Source organism: Geotrypetes seraphini, chromosome 5 (assembly GCF_902459505.1).
Source record: "Geotrypetes seraphini chromosome 5, aGeoSer1.1, whole genome shotgun sequence".
NCBI lineage: Eukaryota > Metazoa > Chordata > Amphibia > Gymnophiona > Dermophiidae > Geotrypetes > Geotrypetes seraphini.
Genome location: NC_047088.1, coordinates 250,488,837 through 250,512,600, shown reverse-complemented (window position 1 = coordinate 250,512,600; position 23,764 = coordinate 250,488,837). Strand labels below are relative to the sequence as shown.

Below are 23,764 nucleotides of genomic sequence, written 5' to 3'. Positions count from 1 at the left end.
TACAAACATTTCAAAGAGATTTTACGAGATCAAGTTATAGACAAAGTTAACCATTCATTCCTCACAGTGATGTGTGCAGAATGTATGTCGGACTAAAGAACAATTATACAGTAAGATCCATAGAAAAATTTTATGCATTTGTTATGTTTCATTTCAGAATTGCACTTAGCTTTATTCTTATTCACTGTGGTGAAGCCTTAACTCTATTTCAGCAGTGCATGAGCCATTTAAATGTAGTCATATATAAATAGATGTTAATGGACATAATTCTCATGATGTTTCTGTACAAGGCCATATTTTCTCAACAGAGTGAATAGGTCTATAGAGTCAAAGTATGTGGTTGAAATTAATATACACTGAAGGATATGACTGGCAAAAGCTCAAACACTTCAAACAAAGAGCCAAGACCTTCAGGATAAATGTAAAGAAGAGTGTATCCGAGGGCAAAAAAACAATCGATATTCCAGAGCATACAAAATCCCAGAAACTTACACAAAGGAAATTTCTCCTTAGAAGTAAGAGATCCACATTAAATTGAAAGAACAGAGAGCTTGATGACCAAGAAGGCTGCAGTGAAGCCACATGAGGCAAAACCTTTGATAAATTAAGGCTTCTCTTATTTTTATACTGGTACACCGTCAAAAGCACGGAGGAAAATGGCGCGATGACAATCCTGCGTCAACATTTGAGCGCAGGACATATGCGCGTCATTGCTTCCGTCGCTTTCAGGCCTTCTGCTTTTCGCTCTGGGGGGGGGGAACCCCCGACTACACTTAGAACTCCTTGCGCTACTGTTTGGAGAACTCTCATTCTATTTCCCTTTTTCGCTCTTCAGGAGTTTTCAGTGTAGTGGGGGCATTCCCTCCCACATTCCCCCCCCCCCAACCGCACAACAGATGAAAGCACAGTGCCCGACAAAAGCTCAATGCCCGACAGTATGACTCAGGACCTACTCCTGCTGGAGCATTGGTCAAAGACGTGGCAACTAAGTTTCAATGCCAAAAAATGCAAGGTCATGCACCTTGGCGGCAAAAATCCATGCAGGACTTACACCATAAATGGAAGAGATCCTAGCAAGGACTATAGCTGAACGTGACTTGGGGGTGATTATTAGCGAAGACATGAAGACTGCCAATCAAGTGGAGAAAGCTTCATCCAGGGCTAGACAAATCATGGGCTGTATCCGTAGAAGTTTCATCAGCCGTAAGCCCGAGGTCATAATGCCGTTGTACAGATCCATGGTGAGACCCCATCTGGAATACTGTGTACAATTCTGGAGGCCGCATTATCAAAAAGATGTGCGGAGAGTTGAGTCGGTTCAGCGAATGGCCACCAGGATGGTCTCAGGACTCAAGGATCTCCCGTATGAGGAACGACTGGGTAAGTTGCAGCTGTACTCACTCGAGGAACGCAGAGAGAGGGGAGACATGATCGAGACGTTCAGATATGTCACGGGTTGTATCGAGGTGGAACAGGATCTCTTTTTCCTTAAAGGACCCACGGCAACAAGAGGGCATCCGTTGAAAATCAGGGGTGGGAAATTTCATGGCGACACCAGAAAATATTTCTTCACCGAATTGCTGGAATAATCTTCCACAACAGGTAATTGAGGCCAGCAGCGTGCCAGATTTTAAGAAAAGATGGGATTGGCATGTGGGATCTCTTCATGGAGGTAGTTAGGGGGTGGGCCATTAGGGTGGGCAGACTGGATGGGCCGTGGCCCTTTTCTGTCGTCATGTTCTATGTTTCTATGTTCTATGAGCTCAAGAACTTCTTAGAGTGCAAAGGCCTCAATGCGGCGGAGTGCATTTGTCCTGCGCGCAAATGTTGGCACGGGATTATCGGTGTGCCGTTGTCCTCCTCGGTTTTGACGCATCACTCACCTTTTATACTAGTCTGGACACTAAGGCTGAACTGCAATAAGAACTACGAGTTACACAGACACATGCACAGAGCTGTCTAAACATAACGAGTGTAGGGGCACTGATTATGGTACTGGGAACTAAAAGGCTGAACGGTAGCAAATTCAAAAGTTGAATAACACACCTAGAGGTCTTTTTACTATGCTGCAGTAAGCAATAACATGTGCTTATCTCAGCAAAAAATGCTTTATCCTGGGGCACGCCAGGCATCCTGCAGTCATTTTTGCACTGCCCCACCCCCCAGCTCAAATTTGGATTTTTTGGACGGTCCATGGATGGGCACCAGAACCTTCGAAAGAGCAGAGGGGCTTGTTTCTCATTTTAGTTTTTTTATTTCTAAGAAAAATATTCGCAGATCTAGTTGGTTTTATTTTCCTTCTGCAAATGCATGTCGTTACAAAAAAATTTTGGATAGGACCTTAGCATTCCAAACAGGATTAATGAATTCATGTTTGAATCTTCTCGTTTCTCCATTTCTTACTTACTATCAATTTTGAAAAGATCTTATTTAAACAATATAATATACATTATTGATTTTCATATTATCATGTAGTTATAATGGACTTTTAATCTTTTTACCTATACTTATTTTAGTTTATATTGTGTTTTCCTTATTTATTAGTTTTAATGCTTGTATTAGTTACTTAGAATTTTATTAGGTATGATGTTATTATATTGTATGCCGAGTACCTATTGTGTAAACCACTATGAACTACTGGTTAGGCAGTATATAAAAATAAAATTATTATATTGTCCTCCTCACGTACCGCAAACAGGGCAAGAATCCACAGCATCCTGCCCCGAAGAGTCCATCCCACTAGTTTCTGAGCAAAAACGAGGAATTTTGAGGCACGTATAAGAACGTGATTTTAGTGCCAAAAATGACCCAGGAAAGCCAAACTGAGAAATAAAAAACAAACAAACTGTGATTATAGGATTTTTCAGGAGGGAGGACCCAGGACTAACCATCAAACCTCCCAAAACACCTTAATACTCACTGTGCCATGCTATGTGCTGGGAGCTAATCTAATCTAATTTCCATCTTACATACCGGATCATTCCAGCAAGGACTCGAGCCGGTTAACAACGTTTAAAATAATATAATAGAAAACAATAATGAAGGTAATAGAAAAATTTTCAATAAATTAGATCAGTCCTCAGTTAAGAATCTCTGAAAGAGATACGTTTTCAGATTTTTCCTAAAAAGTGATAGAGATAATGACATTCTTATAATCGAGGGAAGATCGTTCCAAACTTTTACCAAGGAATAGGCTAAGGAATGTGAGAATTTACCTAGGGTTTTAATCCCTTTAACAGAAGGGAAAAGCAATTTAAATTTATGTGTATTCCTGGTAGTGTGAAACCTAAGAGAGTTAAATGATAGAGATAATAAAGGTGAAAAAATTCCATGTAAAATTTTAAAAATTACACATTTAAATTGAATTCGCCAGATGCAAGATGGAAGCTGTAAAAGCTTACAGGGAGATCCTCTACCTCAACAAACCTTGGAACCTGGACTGTTTCTTCTGACTGCCTCTCTGGCATGCATGTCCAGAGGCCCTCTAGCCACGGCACCAAGTTTAATGTGCCGCGGCATCAAAAAGTTTGCGGGACATCGCTGTATAGCTTAGTAGTGAAAAAGAACACATGATCATTTTAGCAGAGAGGATTTATCTAGATGACAGGAATTTCTCATGTAAATTAACAGGGCTGAAAAGTACATTTTCTTCTATACCATCAGGAGCTAAATACAGCCACCAAGTTTCACTGGATAAATGAGATTTAGTCTTGAAGAAAGGGATGCTCCTCGATATGGGGGAAGTAAAGCACCTGCAGGGATATTATTTCCAAATGCCTTCACATAGTTTCCTATAAGGAATATGCCTTCAGGTAAAGCACGGGCAAAGTCCACAACTATTTTTATAAACTCAAACTCTGCCAAAGCTCATTTGCAAAGGGATATTGTTTGAGTAGTTTTTTCCTTGAATATTTTGCAAGAGAAGATTTTGAAAACTGTCCACTTGATATACAGCTCAAATACTGTGATGGACATAAAATTTAGGACAAAAACAATCTTCTTTTTACATTTCATAATGACAGAGGCAGCACAGCCTGGAAAGATAAGAATTTTAGCTTACGTTCGTATTTCAATATGACAAAAGAGGCCATGAACCATAAATCTCACGGTTTGAAAACACGATTATTTTTTTTTAGAGTAAAAGATGAATTCCTGTAATAAATAAAAATCTTTTGAGCATCTTTTCCAACTCACTTATATACCACACGTTTCTTTAAAATTTGAAAAATACTTTTCAAAAACCTAATGCTTTACAGCCATTTATTCATATAGGTACCCCCTTCCTCTCACACATTGGCATGTGTCAAACTATATATTATTGTGTACTTTGCTGTATGTGAAAAGAACATAAGAATAGCCTTACTGGGTCAGACCAATGGTCCATCTAACCCAGTATCCCATCTTTGCGGTCGCCAATCCAGGTCACAAATACCTGGCAGAAACCCAAATAGTAGCAACCTTCCATGCTATTGATCCTAGGTTAAGCATGAAATCCTGTACTTCCTGTCCTCTCTGAGGAGCAGAGCTGATAAAAAGGAAGGATATTAGAGACGATACATAAAGGGCCTAATCCATCAAGGTTTTAACCCAGAAATATAAAATACAAGTCAACACTTTAGGAAACCAGGTCCTAAGATGGTATTCTAAAATCTCAGCCAGAGCTCCATATCAACAGAATGTGAAGGCTCTTTATGTCGACAGGGGTCTCAAAGTCCCTCCTTGAGGGCCGCAATCCAGTCGGGTTTTCAGGATTTCCCCAATGAATATGCATGAGCTCTATGTGGATGCACTGCTTTCAATGCATATTCATTGGGGAAATCCTGAAAACCCGACTGAATTGCGGCCCTCAAGGAGGGACTTTGACACCCTTGCTTTACGAGAACAAGGGAACAACGTAAATTTGGGACAGCATCTTTCTATAGATTCGTAAATGTTTTGCAGTTGGTTGGATTAATTCAGGGGTCTCAAAGTCCCTCCTTGAGGGCCGCAATCCAGTCGGGTTTTCAGGATTTCCCCAATGAATATGCATTGAAAGCAGTGCATGCACATAGATCTCATGCATAGTCATTGGGGAAATCCTGAAAACCCGACTGGATTGCGACCCTCAAGGAGGGACTTTGAGACCCCTGGATTAATTTGACTAGATAGTTGTCTGGTTAGTGCCTCAGCCTCAACTTGAATTTTATGACTTCTACCAGGGGGGGATAAACCTAAACATGCAAGTCTTGTGTCTGTTGATTTTCAGCAGCTCACGAAAAACTGACCTGCATGTTTCTATTGCCAGAGGTCTTGACCTGAATATTTTTATTAAAAGCCAACTGAATTTGGGGTTTGGATTTGGCATTGAAACCAAACCTCTCTGCTCCCCAGCCCTGCAATCGCTCTTACGTGCCCCCTCTGGTGGTCTAGTGGCCTCTTTGGGGGGGGGGGGGGGACAGGAATGAACCCTACTTGTTTGAGACCTGAGGAAGCAGCAGCAGCATGAAGTGGTCCTGGTTCTTTAGTGGTCTCTCCAGGTGCAGGAACTGACCCCACTCGTAGCACGCTAGGGGAGAGTTATCATGTGGGATATTGTTAAAGACAGTTATTTTATCACAGGGTCTCATTGCATAAAATAGGGCACTTAGCTATAAAACTATGACTTGTAGTAAAATAACCTATCTTAATGGAAGCCTGTTTTGAAAACTCCACCCTTCCGTAGGCGTTCCGACATAAATTAGTCTCAAAGTTGCTTGCTGGTAGCTCTTTGCTGTTTTTAAAAACTCCTACATTTTGGGAGAGTCTGTACTTCAAGAGTATCTACGTTCAAGACCACATCCTAGTGGGAGGTTGTGAGCCAAAATCTGTAGAAGAAAAAGTCCTGGTGACTTGACAGTCTACTTTTAGCATTCATTTGCAGAGCAACCTTTTTCCAAAATGACATCATCACCCTGGCTGTTTTTATTTATTTCGATTTCTATCCCGTTCTCTCAGAAGCTCAGAACGGGTTATAAGTAGACATTCACAATCGTTTGAAAACAGACTAGTCATGACAACAAATAGGTTACAGTAGACAATAACAGAGCTTATTCTAAATACCAGACTGATCAAAGTGAAGAGTACTAGAAGTATATTGAGGAGGCAGTTTTTAATGGCCCGATTGGTGGAAGAGGAAGGTCTTTAAGGCTCTGCGGAAGGTCATTAGTGAGTCTAGCGACCTGATCTGTGTGGGTAGTCGGTTCCATAGCTGAGGTAGGAAATGGCTGTAGGATCATTTGTATGCCATACTCATTCGTAGGGATCTCCCTGCAGGAATGCTGAGTCTTTGTTCTGCTTTGGAGTGGAGGGGGCGGTTAGGGGTGTATAGGCGTAGCTTGGATGCTATGTAGGCTGAGATTTTTTGGTAGAATCTCTTGTGTGTCATGACCATGGCTTTGAAGATGCATCGCGTTTTGACTGGTAACCAGTGAGCTGCATAGAGCGCTGGAGTAATGGGGATCATGGTAGCTGAGGTTGTATAGGAGTCGAATTGCAGAGTTCTGGCCTTTTTGGAGGCGTTTTAGATCTCTTGCAGCGATGCCACTGAATAGGGAGTTGCAGTAGTCTAGTTTTAGCCAATCAAAAGCCATGGTAGGATGTTGTTTAGTGAATGGTTTTACAAGGGTCTCACAGTGTGAACGGATGACCAATGCCACATATTTTGTAACAGTCCTTGAACAATAAAGGCGACGTTCATGGAGCTATTGATACCAAGGTTGGAGTAGGGGGAAAAGGAAGAACTGTACTGAATTTGGATCACGCTTTTTAAACAACAACAAAAATGGCTCATAGAACAATGTTGAAAGAAAAGATTATTTTCCTTAAAATGATGCGAGACAACAGCAGTACTGCAAACACACACAACATCTTCACACGCAGCATCTTCACACAACTTACCAAAATAAAATCTTGTATTTGCTGAACAGCCTAATGATTTCTGGCCAGAAGGTGGCCCAATACAATAAGCCCCCTTCACATTAAAAGTACTCTTGAACACAGTTATTTTCAAGCAGGGGCTGGAGGAGTTGCCATACAGTGAGAGATTAGAGAAACTGGGCCTCTTCTCCCTTGAAAAGAGGAGACTGAGAGGGGACATGATCGAAACATTCAAAATATTGAAAGGAATAGACTTGGTAGATAAAGACAGGTTGTTCACCCTCTCCAAGGTAGGGAACTCTCTAAAGTTGAAAGGGGATAGATTCCGTACAAACGTAAGGAAGTTCTTCTTCACCCAGAGAGTGGTAGAAAACTGGAATGCTCTTCCGGAGGCTGTTATAGGGGAAAATACCCTCCAGGGATTCAAGACAAAGTTAGACAAGTTCCTGCTGAACCAGGATGTACGCAGGTAAGGCTAGTCTCAGCTAGGGTACTGGTCTTTGACCTAAGGGCCGCCGCGTAAGCGGACTGCTGGGCGCGATGGACCACTGGTCTGACCTAGCAGCAGCAATTCTTATGTTCTTATGTTTCAGAATAACTATATGCTGCTCACATTAAAAAAAAAAAATCTATTTCCGATTTAAATGCACTTCCTCAACTCAAGCTTACTAAAAGTACAGGATTCAGCAGTTTCATCATCCTCCTTTACACCACTATAAACTTGGAATTGACACAATTAATTCTACATGAAATTTACTGCACATAATGGTCATTACTCTGACTGGCACTTAATTTTTTAAATTATGGATATATGTGTAAACCGCTCTGAATTGACTCCTCAGTCATTAGTAGCGGTCTAGAAGCTTCCAATAAATAAACAAACAAAATAAATGTAACTTCAAGGCGTGCCCCCCCCCTAGTCTTTATGCTTTTTTGAAAAAATAAAATAAAAAATTGATTTCCATGTATCCATTCCACACAAGATTTTATAGACGTCTTTCATATCCTCCTTCAGTCATTTAACTTCTTTAACTTTTCCTTCTAAGAAAGTCATTCCGTCCTCCATCATTTTGGTTACTGTTTTCTGTACCACTTCTAATTCCACTCTGGTTATTATCCAGCTGGTAGTGGTCAGCGTTTAAGCACTGAAAGCCACTGGCTAAATTAGCCCCAGATATTTGGGAACCAGCATTGACCAGGCATGACAGAGATCTACTGGCTGCCAATATTCATGCGGGTTTTGGCCAATATTCAGAAGATATTTATCCGGGTTCTGGCTGAATAGTTGCTGGCACACGAATAAGGGTATCTGTCAGTAATAGGCAGACTGTGTCAGACCAATAGTCCATCTAACTCAATATCCTGTTTCCAGTGGCCAATCCAGGTTCCCAGCAGAAACCGAAACAGAAGTGACAAGTCTTCCATCCCCATTCCCCCCCCTTAATGCTGATTCTCCCTCCCAGCCCAATCTGAAGCTCCTTATGCTGATTCCATCTCCTCATCCAATCCCCATTTGGAGGGGGTGAACATATCTGACAATTTTAAGGTGGCTTAACAGGTAAAAGAGGCAACACAAGCCAGAAGGATGCTTGGGTGCATAGAGAGAAGAATGGCCAGCAGGAAACAGGGTGTGATAGTCCCTCTTTATAAGACTCTAGTGAGATCCCATTTAGAATTACTGCGTACAATTCTGGAAATCGCATCTTCATAAAAATATAAACAGGATGGAGTTGGCAGAGGGTAGCTACTAAAATGGCCAGTGGTCTTCATCATAAAGTGTACGGGGACAGACATAAAGATCTCTAAAGGAGTCTCCAAATTACGGCCTGAGGGTCACATCCGGCCCATGGAAGAATTGTGCGGAAATGCGCCAATTGGACTAATTTTCCAATGAAAATCCGCAAAAACCCCCCACAAAAAACAAACAAACACGGGGTGTTGATAGATTTCAAATGCATTAATTAAAATTGTGTTCGAAATATAGAAGGCAAATTTATCCGATGAACATTTGAAGTCACTACTTGTAATTAGCATTTCAAAATTTGAACCTCGGTTTAAAAAGATTTTTAAAAACACAAAAACAGTTCCATTGTTCACTTTAGTGTTTTTATTATAATTTGTGATGAAAATATGAGAATTTGCTGGTAGTGTTCGTCATCATTAATATACAATAATTTAATCTCACATACTCTGTAATTAGTTTATAAAATTTTCTGCTTTCTTTTTTTTTTTTTTCAAATTCTTTATTCATTTTTCCATCTTACATCAAGAACACAATATTACACTTCCCCCTCCCCATTCGCGGTTTCTCCATTTGCGGTTTCATATAATCGCGATTTTTTCTGGGGAGGGGGAAAATAAAAAAAGCAGTCTTAATTTTAAAATAACCCATATTTTTTTCCTCCCTGCCGCTTTCCCAGTCTTACCTGGTGGTCTAGAGGGCTTTCGGGGCAGGAGCGATCTTCCTACACTCCTGCCCAATACAGATCGCCATGAGGAAATGGCTGCTGAGTTCCCGTAGTCTCTCGAGACTATGTCGGGAACTCCCTACAGCCATTTCCTCATGGCGATCTGCACGGGGCAGGAGCGTAGGAAGATCGCTTCTGCCCCGAAAGTTCTCTAGACCACCAGGTAAGGCTGGGAAGGCGGCAGGGAGGTGGGGGTGGGTCAGAGCTGGATAAAGCACAGTTACTTACCGTAACAGGTGTTATCCAGGGACAGCAGGCAGATATTCTTTACGCATGGGTGACGTCACCGACGGAGCCCACGGTACGGACCTTTTTACTAGAAAGTTCTAGTTGGCCGCACCGCGCGTGCGCGAGTGCCTTCCCGCCCGACGGAGGAGAGCGTGGTCCCCAGTTAGTATAAGCCAGCTAAGAAGCCAACCCGGGGAGGAGGGTGGGACGTAAGAATATCTGCCTGCTGTCCCTGGATAACACCTGTTACGGTAAGTAACTGTGCTTTATCCCAGGACAAGCAGGCAGCATATTCTTTACGCATGGGTGACCTCCAAGCTAACAAAGAGGGAGGAGGGATGGTTGGCCATTAGGAAAATAAATTCTGAAGTACAGATTGGCCGAAGTGCCCATCCCGTCTGGAGAAAGCATCCAGACAGTAGTGAGTAGTGAATGTGTGAACTGAGGACCAGGTGGCCGCCTTGCAGATTTCCTCAATGGGTGTGGAACGGAGGAAAGCAACAGAAGCGGCCATAGCTCTTACCCTGTGGGCCGTGACAGCGCCGTCTAGTGACAGACCGGCCCGAGCGTAACAGAACGCGATGCAAGCTGCAAGCCAGTTGGATAGCGTCCGTTTAGAGACCGGTCGACCCAAACGATTTGGGTCGAAGGTCAGGAAGAGCTGAGGGGACAAGCGGTGAGCCCTTGTACGATCAAGATAGTAAGCCAGGGCACGCTTGCAGTCAAGACTGTGCAATGCCTGTTCTCCGGGATGTGAATGAGGTTTCGGGAAGAAAACAGGCAACACAATGGACTGGTTGAGGTGAAAAGCTGAGACCACCTTTGGAAGGAACTTTGGATGGGTGCGCAGAACCACCTTGTCATGGTGAAAAATAGTGAACGGTGGATCGGCAACCAGTGCATGAAGCTCACTAACCCTCCTGGCAGAGGTGATGGCAATGAGGAAAAGAACCTTCCATGTCAGAAATTTGAGCGAAGTTGTGGCAAGCGGCTCAAAGGGAGGTTTCATGAGGGCAGATAAAACCACATTCAGGTCCCAGACGACCGGAGGAGGCTTCAGAGGTGGTTTGATGTTGAAGAGGCCCCTCATGAATCGGGAAACCAGAGGGTGAGCCGTGAGAGGTTTTCCTAAGACAGGTTCATGGAATGCCGTGATGGCACTGAGATGGACTCTGATAGAGTTAGACTTGAGGCCTGCATTGGACAGGGAGAGCAAGTAGTCCAGAACAGTTTCCACCGCTAAAGAGGTGGGATCGTGATGATGACGGAGGCACCAAGAGGAGAACCTGGTCCACTTCTGATGGTAACATTGGAGGGTGGTCGGTTTCCTGGAGGCGTCCAAAATGAGACGGACAGGCTGAGACAGATTTCCTGAAGAGGTCAGCCCGAGAGAAACCAAGCTGTCAGGTGGAGCGAAGACAGATTGGGATGTAGTAGAGACTGATGTTGCTGTGTAAGTAGAGTAGGAAACACAGGCAGAGGAATGGGATCCCTGGAGCTGAGCTGAAGCAGGAGGGAGAACCAGTGTTGACGAGGCCACCGGGGAGCTATGAGGATCATGGTGGCTCCGTCCCTGCGGAGTTTGGATAAAGTCCGCAACATCAGAGGTAGAGGAGGAAAGGCATAGAGGAACCGATCCGTCCAGTCGAGAAGGAATGCATCCGGGGCCAGACGATGAGGAGAGAAGAGTCTGGAGCAGAACTGGGGCAGCTGATGGTTGTGAGGAGCTGCGAATAGGTCCACCTGCGGAGTGCCCCAGCGAGCAAAGATGGAGTGGAGCGTGGGAGGGTCCAAGGTCCACTCGTGAGGTTGAAGGATGCGGCTGAGATTGTCGGCCAGGGAGTTCTGTTCGCCCTGGATGTAGACAGCCTTGAGGAAGAGACTGCGGGCCGTGGCCCAGGTCCAAATGCGAAGAGCCTCCTGACAAAGGAGGCGAGATCCGGTGCCGCCCTGTTTGTTGATGTAGTACATGGCAACTTGGTTGTCCGTGCACAGGAGCAGAACCTGAGGGCAAAGAAGGTGCTGGAAGGCCTTGAGAGCATAGAACATGGCTCGTAGTTCCAGGAGATTGATGTGATGAAGACGCTCCTGCGGGGTCCAAAGACCTTGGGTGCGTAGGTCTCCCAGGTGAGCACCCCATGCATAAGGGGAGGCATCCGTGGTGATGATCATGGAATGCGGGGGCAGATGAAAAAGAAGGCCCCTGGAAAGATTGGAGGAGTTCAACCACCATTGTAGAGATTGCTGAAGAGACGATGTCACAGAGATGGGATGAGAAAGAAGATTCGAGGTCTGCGACCATTGGTTGGCCAGAGTCCATTGAGGTGTTCTGAGGTGGAGTCGTGCCAGGGGAAGCACATGCACCGTCGAGGCCATGTGGCCCAGGAGGACCATCATCTGTCTGGCAGAGATGGAGTGATGAAGGAGCACCTGACGACACAGGCGGAGCAGGTTCCGCTGACGGTCGGAGGGGAGAAACGCCCTCATCAGTGTGGTGTCGAGAACTGCTCCAATGAACTGAAGGCGCTGCGTGGGAAGCAGATGCGACTTGGGGTAGTTGATCTCGAACCCCAGGAGGTGGAGGAGAGAGATGGTATGATGAGTGGCTTGTAGCACAAGCGGAGACGTAGGTGCTTTCACCAACCAATCGTCCAAGTAGGGAAACACCTGGAGGTTGTGAGACCTGAGGAAGGCCGCCGCCACAATGAGGCATTTGGTGAACACCCTGGGTGATGAAGCGAGGCCAAAAGGTAGCACTTTGTACTGATAATGGCGATGGTGCACCTGGAATCTTAGGTAGCGACGTGAAGCTGGATTGATTGGTATGTGAGTGTAGGCCTCTTTGAGGTCCAGGGAACATAGCCAGTCGTTCTGAGAGAGATGAGGGTAAAGCGTGGCAAGGGAGAGCATTCTGAACCTCTCCTTGACAAGACATTTGTTGAGGTCCCTGAGATCGAGAATGGGACGTAGGTCTCCTGTCTTTTTTGGAACCAGAAAGTAACGGGAGTAGAATCCCCGGCCCCTTTGTTCCAGAGGTACTTCTTCGATGGCATTGAGGAGAAGGAGGGATTGGACCTCCCTCAGGAGGAGGGGGGTTTGAGTTGAAAGAGAAGCAGACTCTACGGGAGGATTGTCTGGTGGAAGAGTCTGGAAGTTGAGAGAGTAGCCGTGGCGGATGATGTTGAGGACCCACTGGTCCGATGTGATGACCTCCCAACGGCTGAGAAAAATGTGGAGCCTGCCTCCGATTGGTTGAGGGAGAGGCAATGAGGGTGGAAGACTGGCTAAGCCCTGGAGAGAGGAGTCAAAAGGGCTGAGAAGGTTTGGCAGGAGGAAGAGGCTTGGCAGGTTGATTAGACTGTGCACGAGCCTGGTTGTGGTGTTGTTGGCGAGCCCGCCTAGGTTGCTGTGAAGGCGGGTTAAGCGGCCTAGCGGAGAACCTGCGCTGGTATGAAGACTGTGGTTTGTAAGGCCGAGCAGGAGGGGCCTTCTTCTTTGGTTTAATGAGGGTATCCCATCTGGTCTCATGGGCGGAGAGTTTTTGTGTGGTGGTATCCAGAGACTCTCCGAACAATTCGTCTCCCATACATGGGGCGTTGGCTAGTCGGTCCTGATGGTTGACATCCAGATCAGAGACCCTGAGCCAGGCCAGGCGGCGCATGGCCACAGCGATGGCAGATGCACGAGAGGTGAGCTCAAAGGAGTCATAGATGGAGCGCACCATAAATTTTCTAAGTTGAAGCAGGCTGGAGATGTGCTGCTGGAATAGTGGAACCTTGTGCTCCGGCATGTACTTTTGCATGGCGGAGAGTTGCATTACCAGATGTTTCAGGTAGAATGAAAAGTGGAAAGAGTAATTGTTTGCCCTGTTGGCAAGCATGGCATTCTGGTAGAGCCGCTTGCCAAACTTGTCCATAGTTTTGCCCTCCCTGCCAGGAGGGGTAGAGGCATATACACTGGAGCCTTGAGTCTTTTTTAAAGTGGACTCAACCAGGAGAGATTCATGGGGCAGCTGGGGTTTATCAAATCCCGGGATTGGGATAACCCTGTAAAGGCTATCCAGTTTACGGGGTGCCCCAGGGACAGTTAATGGATTTTCCCAATTTTTATAAAAAGTTTCCCGCAGGATGTCATGCACGGGTAACTTCAGGAACTCCTTAGGAGGTTGATCGAAATCTAATGCCTCCAGGAAAGCTTGTGACTTCTTGGAATCGGATTCCAGAGGCAAAGATAAGGCTCCTGATAACTCCCTGAGGAATTTTGAAAAAGAAGATTGCTCAGGTTTAGATGTGGTATCGGGGGCCGAGGGCTCTTCGTCCGACGACAATGCATCCTCCTCGGTACCGAGGGGAGATTCCTCCCAGAGGTCCAGGTCTCTGACATCGGTGTGTGCGTGCCGAGAGACTGGAGTGGAAGGTTCGGTATGATGAGCTTTAGACCGAGACTTGCCTGAGCGTACCGAGACGGTACCGGGGGATGAAGACCTGTGTCTGTCTCGGTCCCGGGAAGAACGGTGCCGGTCAGGTTCGCGGGAAGACCGGTGTTCCGCTCGGTCCCGAGGAGGATCGGATGTCGTCAGAGCTACGGTCTCGGCATGGGCATGGATATGCGGTGCCGAGAGAATGGGCATGGAGGGGTCCATAGGTACCGATGGCGTGGATACCGGTTGGACGGTGTGGGGCTCGGGCCGGTCTGGTACCGAAAGCAGCGGTGCCAGGATAGAGGGCAAGAGCTGTTTAAGTTGCTTTTGGAGTTGTTCCTGCAACTTATCCTGGAGGATGGCCGCAATGCGGTCATCCAGGGTTGGCACCGGAACCACTTTTTTCTGCTTTGGTTCCATGGGTGCCGCTCTACGCTCCGGCGATGAGGCGGCCGATGACGAGGCACTCACCGATATCGGAGCGGAGCGCTTTTTAGTTCGGCGTGGAGCCGAAAGAGCCGGTGTCGCCACCGAGGTGGGAGGGCGCTCAAGGGTGGAAGGCTTCTTAGCCGGCTTACCTGGCGCCGGTGGCGCCGATGTAATGTCAGGCGGTGTCGAGGTGGTCGGTGCCGACTTCGATGGTGCCGCAGTTGAAGAAGTCGAGTCCATAGTCGGGCCGGTGCCGAACAGCAGACTTTGCTGGATTTGGCGATTCTTCAAAGTGCGTTTTTTAAGAGTGGCACAGCGGGTGCACGAGTCCGCCCGATGCTCCGGTCCCAAACACTGTAAACACCAATTGTGTGGGTCAGTGAGGGAGATCGGGCGTGCACACCGCTGGCACTTCTTAAAACCGGGCTGCGGGGGCATGAATGTGAACACGGCCTCCGCAAAATCAAACCCCGAGGCCTGGATCGTGACAACAGGCCCCGCCGGGGCAAAGACAAAAAACGAAACAAAAAGAAAATAATTTTTTTTTTTTTTTTTTGGAAATGAAATAAAAAAGAACCCGAAGGTAAATAAAACGAAAAAAGAACGCGAGCGGGAAGGCAAAAGAGGATTTCAATCGGAGTTGAAAAACGCACGTCTTCTTCGCTCCGCGGAAACGAAGAAACTGGGGACCACGCTCTCCTCCGTCGGGCGGGAAGGCACTCGCGCACGCGCGGTGCGGCCAACTAGAACTTTCTAGTAAAAAGGTCCGTACCGTGGGCTCCGTCGGTGACGTCACCCATGCGTAAAGAATATGCTGCCTGCTTGTCCTGGGATAATCGCGGTTTTTCGCCATTCGTGGTTCGGCTCTGCCCATATCCCCCGCGAATGACGAGGGAGAAGTGTACATCATTTAAACCTTATAAACATCTCTTGTATTACTTTTAACATCATCTTAAATACATTTATACTCTCCCCTCCCACCCTTCCCACAAATATTTTAATAAAAAATATCATAAAAATATTATCAATTGATTGAACCTTAATATAACTTTATGACCTCCCCCTCCCCCCCTATGTATAAGTGTACTTTCAATGGATAATGGTGTCTAATCATTGCAATAACTTGTCAATGGCACCCAAATCTTTTAAAAATTATTATAACTCCCTCTTTGTATGGCAATTACTCTTTCCATTTTGTAAATGTGGCATAATGAATTCCACCAGAAGGTATAATTTAGTCTACTGTAATTTTTCCAATTACTGGTAATATGTTGTTTTCTGCTTTCAATAAAACTTGTATATCTAGTCATTTATCTTTTTCTTTTTTTTTACTATGGCCCGCTGAAAAGTGCTGAAGTACCCAATGTGGCTGTCGTGGCGAAAAGTTTAGAGACCCCTGCTTTAGAAAAAAGGTGGGAAAGGAGATATATGATAGAAACAGTTAAATACTTCCATGTCATTAATACACAGCAGGCAAGTTTTTTTCATCTGAAAGGAAGCTCTGGAATGAGAATGCATAGGATGAATGTTAAAGGGGATAAACTCAGGAGTAATATAAGGAAATACTTCTTTTCAGAAAAGGTGGTATGTATGGGATGGCCTCCAAGTGATGGTTATGGAGTCGAATAGTGTATCTAGATTTAACAAAGTGTGGAACAAGCACATAGGATCTCTTAGGGAGAAGAGATAGTAGACGATAACAGATGGACAGGCCTATGGCCTTTAGCTGCTGTCATTTGCTATGCTTTTAGGCCCGGATTCTGTATAGGCGCCCGGGAGGGGCATACTATACAGAATTGGGCCTACACTAACCCCAATTCTGTAACTGACGTCTCTTGTTACAGACGCCGGTTACAGAATTGGGTTAGAGTAGATGCGGCAAGGGATCTCCCTGCCATGATAAGTATAGTGGCCGTGGCTGCCTGTGCCCCCCCCCACGATCGCCGGCAGGAGGGTGCCTAACCCCTCCTGCTGGAGGATGGCCCCCGACGCCCCCGATCGTTGGCAGGAGGGTACCCAACCCAACCCAACCTGCCGGAGGACGCCACCCCTCCGGACACCCCCCCATGCTAACACCCCCCGCCGCAGACCCCCACCCCTAACCTCCCCCCCACTAACCTCTAATCATTGGCCGGCTGGCCGGGTCTTGCTACCGTCTGTCCAGTAGGCCCGCCTCATCAAATGAGGCGGGCCTGTCCCTTTCCGGTCCATCCCCACTAAGCCTAAGGCCTGATTGGCTCAGGCTTCTAGAGCCTGGACCAATCAGGCCTTAGGTTTATTAAGTCCGCCCATCCCCGCTAAGCCTAAGGCCTGATTGGCCTAGGCTCCTAGATCCTGGAGCAATCAGGACTTAGGCTTATCGGGTCCGCCCATCCCCACTAAGCCTAAGACCTGATTGGCCCAGGCTACAGCTGCCTAAAATCGGGACGCACTTTGCAGAATCCGGTCCTTAGTGTCCTCTCAACTGGCTCGGATGTTTGTTAATGAGTAATGGTTATTATTTAATAAAGCTGTGGCCTAATTACTTTCAATATTTGATATGAACTGATCTAATATTGTCAGTGGGAAGGTGGATGCACGATGGGATTTTTCAGTGCTGCCCATACATTAACTCATATTAATGCTAATTTTACCCATACAACTAATTTGTCCTGGGAAATTAAAAGTTTGCAAACCAAACCCAAAGTCTATTAGCATAACTCTAAAATCGAAATCCTACCAATTAATAATAACAGTAACAACAAAAGATTATGCAAGCACATCTCTGTTCATTAATTCTGAGGTTAGCATCCTCGTCATCACAGATCATTTAAAAGTAAGGCTATAATTACAATTAACATATCTCAGAGAATTTGATAATATATAAATCCTTATAATATCAGGCTACTTAGGCTGGGCAAACCTTTCCATCAGGGACTTGTTCTTTCCCATCAAAATGGAAATTAAGGAAATTTGCTGGCTTTGCAGACCCATTGCATAGAAGATGATGTGCTAGCATTGCATTTTAGCAAACTTTCACTGTGCTTAAAAATACTTAAGTCTGGATGGACCATTCGGGTCTTTATCTGCCGTCATCTACTATGTTACTATGTTAAAAATAACTTTTATTAACAAAAGTGATGATTTCTGATTTTTTTTTTATACTAGCATTTGCATGTGAATGCAATACAGTAAAACCTTGGTTTGCAAGAAAAATTCATTCCAGAAGCATGCTTGTAATGCAAAGCACTCGTATATCAAAGCAAATTTCCCCTTAGGAAATAATGGAAACTCAAACAATTCGTTACACAACCCAAAAACTTTAACACAAAATATTATACGTACTTGTATTGCAAGACCTCGCTCATTTAGAACAGTTACTACACTCCTGCAGCGTCAGAGAGAAAAGAACCATCGGCTCAGTTGTGATGTGTGTATATTGTATGCACTCATATTGCAAGACCTTGCTTGTATATCAAGTTAAAATTTAATGAAATGTTTTGCTTGCAATCCAAGATTTTACTGTATTTGATTTGAAGCCTCTTATTATATTTGAATAAGACCTCAAATCACACTGCAGATACAACTATGCAAGTATCCCATGCTTTAAAGAATCCTGGATAAAATGTTTCAAATCGTTGTGAAGCATATTTTAATTTACCTGCCCTGGATGTAACGTAACCACGTGCGCCTGTGCTTTTCTAAATTGAGGGAAGCATTTTAAATCAGGATTGACCACATTTATTTTGCTAAAAACACTTGATTCTTCATACGGGATCCTTGTGGGGTACAGGAAAGCCCCGTCTTCAGGACGGAAAAGATACCACCGTTTCCTGAAATAAGATAAAGAGCACAGAACGTAGGCACTTTCAACATAAAAAGGAGGACAGTTTACAGGATTATACTTTAAGGCAGGTCATAACAGACGTTTTTTTGAATCTAGAGACCAGCGGCTGAGAGGTCACCTAGGGGCTAAATTTATAAGAGGTGCTAAAAGTTAGGTACCAAATGTCTGTATACGTTCCGACTGGACGATCTCCCTAGACCTATGGTCATACAGTACTTGCAGTACAACTAAGTCTAGGTCGGCACACCTCTCGCCCTTTCCCATCCTCTAAAAACGCCTCTTTTCGCTCTAGGCGTTCAGAGGCAGGGTAAAGGCCTAAGCTGGTTTTAGATAGGTCTAAAATCAGCTTTGATTTTCGGTACTTGGATGATCTGTCTTTTTGATTGTCCAAGTACCGATTTAGGCCACGTTTTGTATGTTTTTAAAAAAATTATGAGCCCCTTAGGCTATAAGCATTGTATAAATATATTCATGATCGCATAGGTGTTGGTTACCTTCCTTGTACCTGCATCACTAGGTTGCAACCATAGGAGTCCATGTGACATGGAGTGTTTGCTTCGCTGGTGCCAATCCATAATGTGCTCTCTCGCCCATTTCTTCCAGGGAAACCAAAATCAGACCACATTACGTCCTGTTAGACAAACCAATGTCACATTAAGAAACAGAAAGAGAAAAATAGAAAGCTGTCTGAATGAGCTATATTAGCATTGCTACAATGAGCCATGTGGAGGAATAGATGCCTTAAGGTGGCTCTAGAATCAAGGTCAAGTTAATGACAAGGGTTTAATGATGTTCACTGCATGCCCCAGTTGGGTTTGGCAACTTCTTCAAACGATGAAAAAATGGCAAAAGGAGCAGATAAAGCTACTCATTCAGGAATTTCCAGGGTTAAGTAGATTAGTTTAGTTTATTTGAACTTGCTATATTGCCTTTTACAACAAAAAAAGGCTGAGTGTGTGCCATGAGGAGGGAAGGGGTGATGGGGGCAATGAAAGGTTTGAGTGTGTGGCATGAGGAGGGAAGGAGTGTTGGGGCAAAGAAAGGTTTGAGTGTGTGCCATGAGGAGAGAAGGGGTGTTGGGGGCAAAGAAAGGTTTGAGTGTGTGCCATGAGGAGGGAAGGGGTGTTGGGGGCAAAGAAAGGTTTGAGTGTGTGCCATGAGGAGGGAAGGGGTGTTGGGGGCAAAGAAAGGTTTGAGTGTGTGCCATGGGGATGGAAGGGGTGGTAGGAGCAAAGAAAAGCTGAGTGTGTGCTATGCAGAGGGAAGCAGGACAGAGTATGATTCAGTGGGCAGAGCAGGTTCAAGGTTCAGTGTATACCATGGGAATGGGGGGAAGCAATTAAGAGAACCATGGGGAAGGGTGGGGTGAAGAAATAATGAAAGCTGGGAAGAGGAGGAGAAAATGCAGGCATTGGAGGGATATGGGATGGAAGGGAAGGGAAGGGAAAATTATAAGTAGAGTTTGGGTTCTGACAGAGAGGAAGAAAGGTCCCTATTGAGTGCAGGGAAAAGACAATGGGGATAGATAGATTTAGGGTTCTTGCTGTGAGATAGAAGAAGTGAGAACTGCAGCTGAAGTGAGAGAGGAAACTGAGGAAGCTGGAGCCTGAAGAGGGAAAAGTTAGCGAAGCTTTAGGCCTTATGATGGGAAAATTCTGCTCAAAACAACCCCTACTACAAATAAACTGTGTAGAATTTCCAATATATTTTGCACAGAATACTATTTTTTTAAATTAGAGAATTCACTCAGGAGCAAATCGGAATGTATCTTCTGCGGTGGAATGAAGACTCCACATGCTTGCAAACAATCTACAAATATATAATACATAGGTTGCATTAACTTAAAAGAGGAGGTTTTGGATGGTTGTATTCTATTTATAATAATGATAAACTCCAACAAAACAAAGCAGACCAAGGAAAAAGCATATTTTGCCCGTCAGAGAATCTACATAGGGAAAAATGGAAGGAAGGAAGACAGAACGTGATATCTCTATAGTCAGGAAGTGATCGAATATGGTATTACAGTGAAGAGGACAAGCCACTATAGCCAATTTTGTCATGGTTTAAGTAGAAAGAAAAGTCCTTTTGGAAAGGCTGGAGAAAGGGCAGCGGATCAGCAAAGGGTTGAGCAGCTGCCAGGTAGAACTTATAAGGGGCAGAGGTATGCCAGGGAGACAATACAAACAGAGGGGCAGGAGTAAGTCAGAGAAAAACTGCCATATATGAGCATCTAAGGCCTATTACCATAGCTTTCAAAAGAGCCCTAGACCCCGTCCAGCTTAAGATGGCTCTGGGATTTCTATTGCTTATTGCAGTGTCTCACAAACTTTCCGGTTGGCGGCACACTAAGCCCAGTGCCCTGGCCGGAAGTGCAGGGTCTTCGACGCGATGATGTCACAAGCATGCGTGGCGTCATTGCGTCGACATCCACGCATGTGCGGGCCCATCTGGCTGTGACCCACTTTGATGGAGGAATCCGGGAGGAGGACAGGTGCGGGGAGAGGAGCAGAGACGCTGGCGAGGAGGAGAGTCATCCGCACTGGCTGACTGCGAGAGGCACACCCTGTAGGCAGTTGGCCGTCGTGGATGACTCTCCTCTTCGCCAGTGTGTTGCGACACACCTGAAATCTCAGAAGGCATACAGTTTGCGATACACTGGCTTATTGAAAGCTTCTACTGTATACCGTTACTAATGAATGGGGAGTCAATTCAGAGTGGTTTACATGAGCTTCTGTAAAGGTGTTACAATACAGAGTTAGCATTTTCTGAGATGGTTTTCAATACAGACATATTTCTACCATAATCAATCATGCTAAGTATATACAGATATAATACTAGTATTGTGTACAATCTTCATACTAAATCCTACTTATTTGCACACATAATATCTGTATCGTGTTCTATCTTCATCTTAGATTTACATACAACCTGATAATTCTAGTTATCTGTACTTTGTTTATCGAATCCTCAGGACCAACCTACGCACCCCCACGTAATCTCAATGCTGTAACCTCCATGCTCTTTTCACCTGTGGTATCCACATTGTATTTCTACTTTACTGTATTCCGTCTTGAACTGAAAAGGTATGATGGGATATAAATAAAGCTATTATTATTATTATTTCGACTGTGTTCATTGACCCTATGGTGTTCCTAGTGGGGACTAGCTAGCTATCGCCTCTACGTTACATTATTAGTTAAAATAGTCTGTGAAGAGGATGGTCTTTCTACCTTGAATTATGTTACTAATTTGAAGCCATTATGTTAAAATTTATTGGGCTATTGATATATTTGTTATAAAGCATTCTGAGAAGTTTTCAAGATAAATGTTATGTCAAATATATTGAACTGTACCTGACAAATAGAAAATAATTTAAAATATGACTTTTCAAATTAGATACACCAATATTTCTTTAATCTTAAGTTTAAAACAATAAGAATTTAACTATAGTTATCAAACGAGATGATGCTTTAAATGTACAAGAACTACAAATCAGGAAAATAAACAGGCATTAAACATTGCCTTGTGCATTCAATTTGCCATTAAGTCTAGCTGTTGGCACTTAGAAAAACATTTTTAGATAATTCACTTGGCAATTAAAACATTATCTTTATACATGCTCTTTGTTCATCTGCTTTTAATTCACTCTGTAAATGATAACATTTAAAGATTTTCTTTCTTAAAGTTCCCATTACTTAACATTCCTGCCACCATGAATCTAATTCTATTAAAAATCTGTATAAATACCAATCTGGTCCCAAAAAACAGATAGGCAAACAATCTTCAAGAGCTGCGAGATTAAGCATCAGATTTCAGCTTCTCAATGGCCACAAATTTGGTCTTGGAGGATAGGATGTACAATGTCTGCATCTATGAGACAAACATGTTTTTTTCTTTTGCATAGAGCATTTTGGACCCCAGTTAGATTACAGAAGTTGAATAGTTCAAAGTCTAATAGATGCTGGCATTGTAATCTTGGAATAGGGACTTTAGATCATCTTTTGTTTTATTGTCCCTATATTTTAGCCTTTTGGAATTCCATCTGGGATCAAGTAAATTGTTTACTGGAAAATAAGCACTTTCTTATGATACAGTATTTGGAACAGCTATGAGAAAAAAGAGTCAGATATCATCATTTAACAATAAATTTTTATTAATCATGACTGGAGTCGCTATTCAACATATCACCAACAATTGGAAGGATTGCAGTAAACTTAATTTCACCTTTTGGTGGAACTCATTATGTCATATGTTCAGAATGGAAAGATCAATAGCTGTATAAAATGGAAATTATAAGACCTTTTCTAAAATATGGGGGCCATTGACATCTTTTTGTGATAATTAAACACCAGTTATTCTATTGAAATATACACCATGAATAATAGAGAGGGGGAAGGGTTCTTATTTTGTTGTGTATACTATTAATAATAATGGGAAGGGGGTGGGTTATGGGTTTATATATATACAATTGTTGTTTTTCTTGATAGATTTACAACTGATGTTTTCAAGAATATGTATGATTTTAATTTGTATACTTGTTGAAAGATTAATAATGAATAAAGATTAAAAAAAAAAAAATATGTGAGATCTAGTCCAGAAAAAAACAAAGCAGATCAATGTAATAAACACTTAACCCCTCCCTTTTACAAACTGCAAAAGTGTTTTTTAGTGTATTAGGCCGACACGCTGAACGTTGTGCGTTGCTCTGACACTCAAAGGAACTCTACGAGCATCGGAGCAGTGCAAAGCATTCAGCACACAGGCCAGCACTAAAAATCCACTTTTGCGGTTTTGTAAAAGAGGGGGTAGGGTTTATATTTTTATTAAAAAAATTTTTTTCAATAAATTATAGACAATATTTTCTAAAAGCCTGACATGGCCCTGTTTCACCTCCTTCAAGGGCTACGTCAGGGGCTAAGTTTGAAACTAGAAGGTGCAATCCCAAATTTCTACCTATCTGGCAGGTTATCCAGTGTCATAAGAACATAAGACTTGCTGCTGCTGGGTCAGACCGGTGGTCCATCGTGCCCAGCAGTCCGCTCACGCGGCAGCCCTCTGGTCAAAGACCAGCGCTCTAACTTAGACTAGCTCTACCTATGTACGTTCCAGTTCAGCAGGAACTTATCCAACTTTGTCTTGAATCCCTGGAGGGTGTTTTCCCCTACAACAGCCTCCGGAAGAGCATTCCAGTTTTCTACCACTCTCTGGGTGAAGAAGAACTTCCTTACGTTTGTACGAAATCTATTCCCTTTTAACTTTAGAGAGTGCCCTCTCGTTCTTCCTACCTTGGAGAGGGTGAACAACCTGTCTTTATCTACTAAATCTATTCCCTTCAGTACCTTGAATGTTTCAATCATGTCCCCTCATCTGGGGCAGCCTCCTTGGAGCGGCTGGGGCACGGGCAGTGTGTCTGGGAGGGAATGCATGGATGGGAGAACATCGCAGGGGAGGAGACATAGGCATCCTGGGACTGTCTGCCAAGTCTCTTCCCTGAAGAAG

At 44.2% G+C, this 23,764-nt stretch overlaps 1 protein-coding gene across 4 annotated transcripts in view; it reads right to left on the bottom strand.

Moving 5' to 3' along the window:
* The window catches only part of HSPBAP1 (HSPB1 associated protein 1), a 116,417-nt gene that overhangs the window by 9,691 nt on the left and 82,962 nt on the right, over positions 1 to 23,764 (bottom strand). For all 4 annotated transcript variants that reach the window (XM_033944634.1, XM_033944635.1, XM_033944633.1 and 1 more), the window contains exons 4-5: positions 18,760 to 18,896; positions 18,080 to 18,251 (exon numbers count right to left, since the gene is read on the bottom strand). In XM_033944634.1, coding sequence (XP_033800525.1) covers positions 18,080 to 18,251; positions 18,760 to 18,896 — 309 coding nt within the window. The remainder of the gene's footprint in view (positions 1 to 18,079; positions 18,252 to 18,759; positions 18,897 to 23,764) is intronic.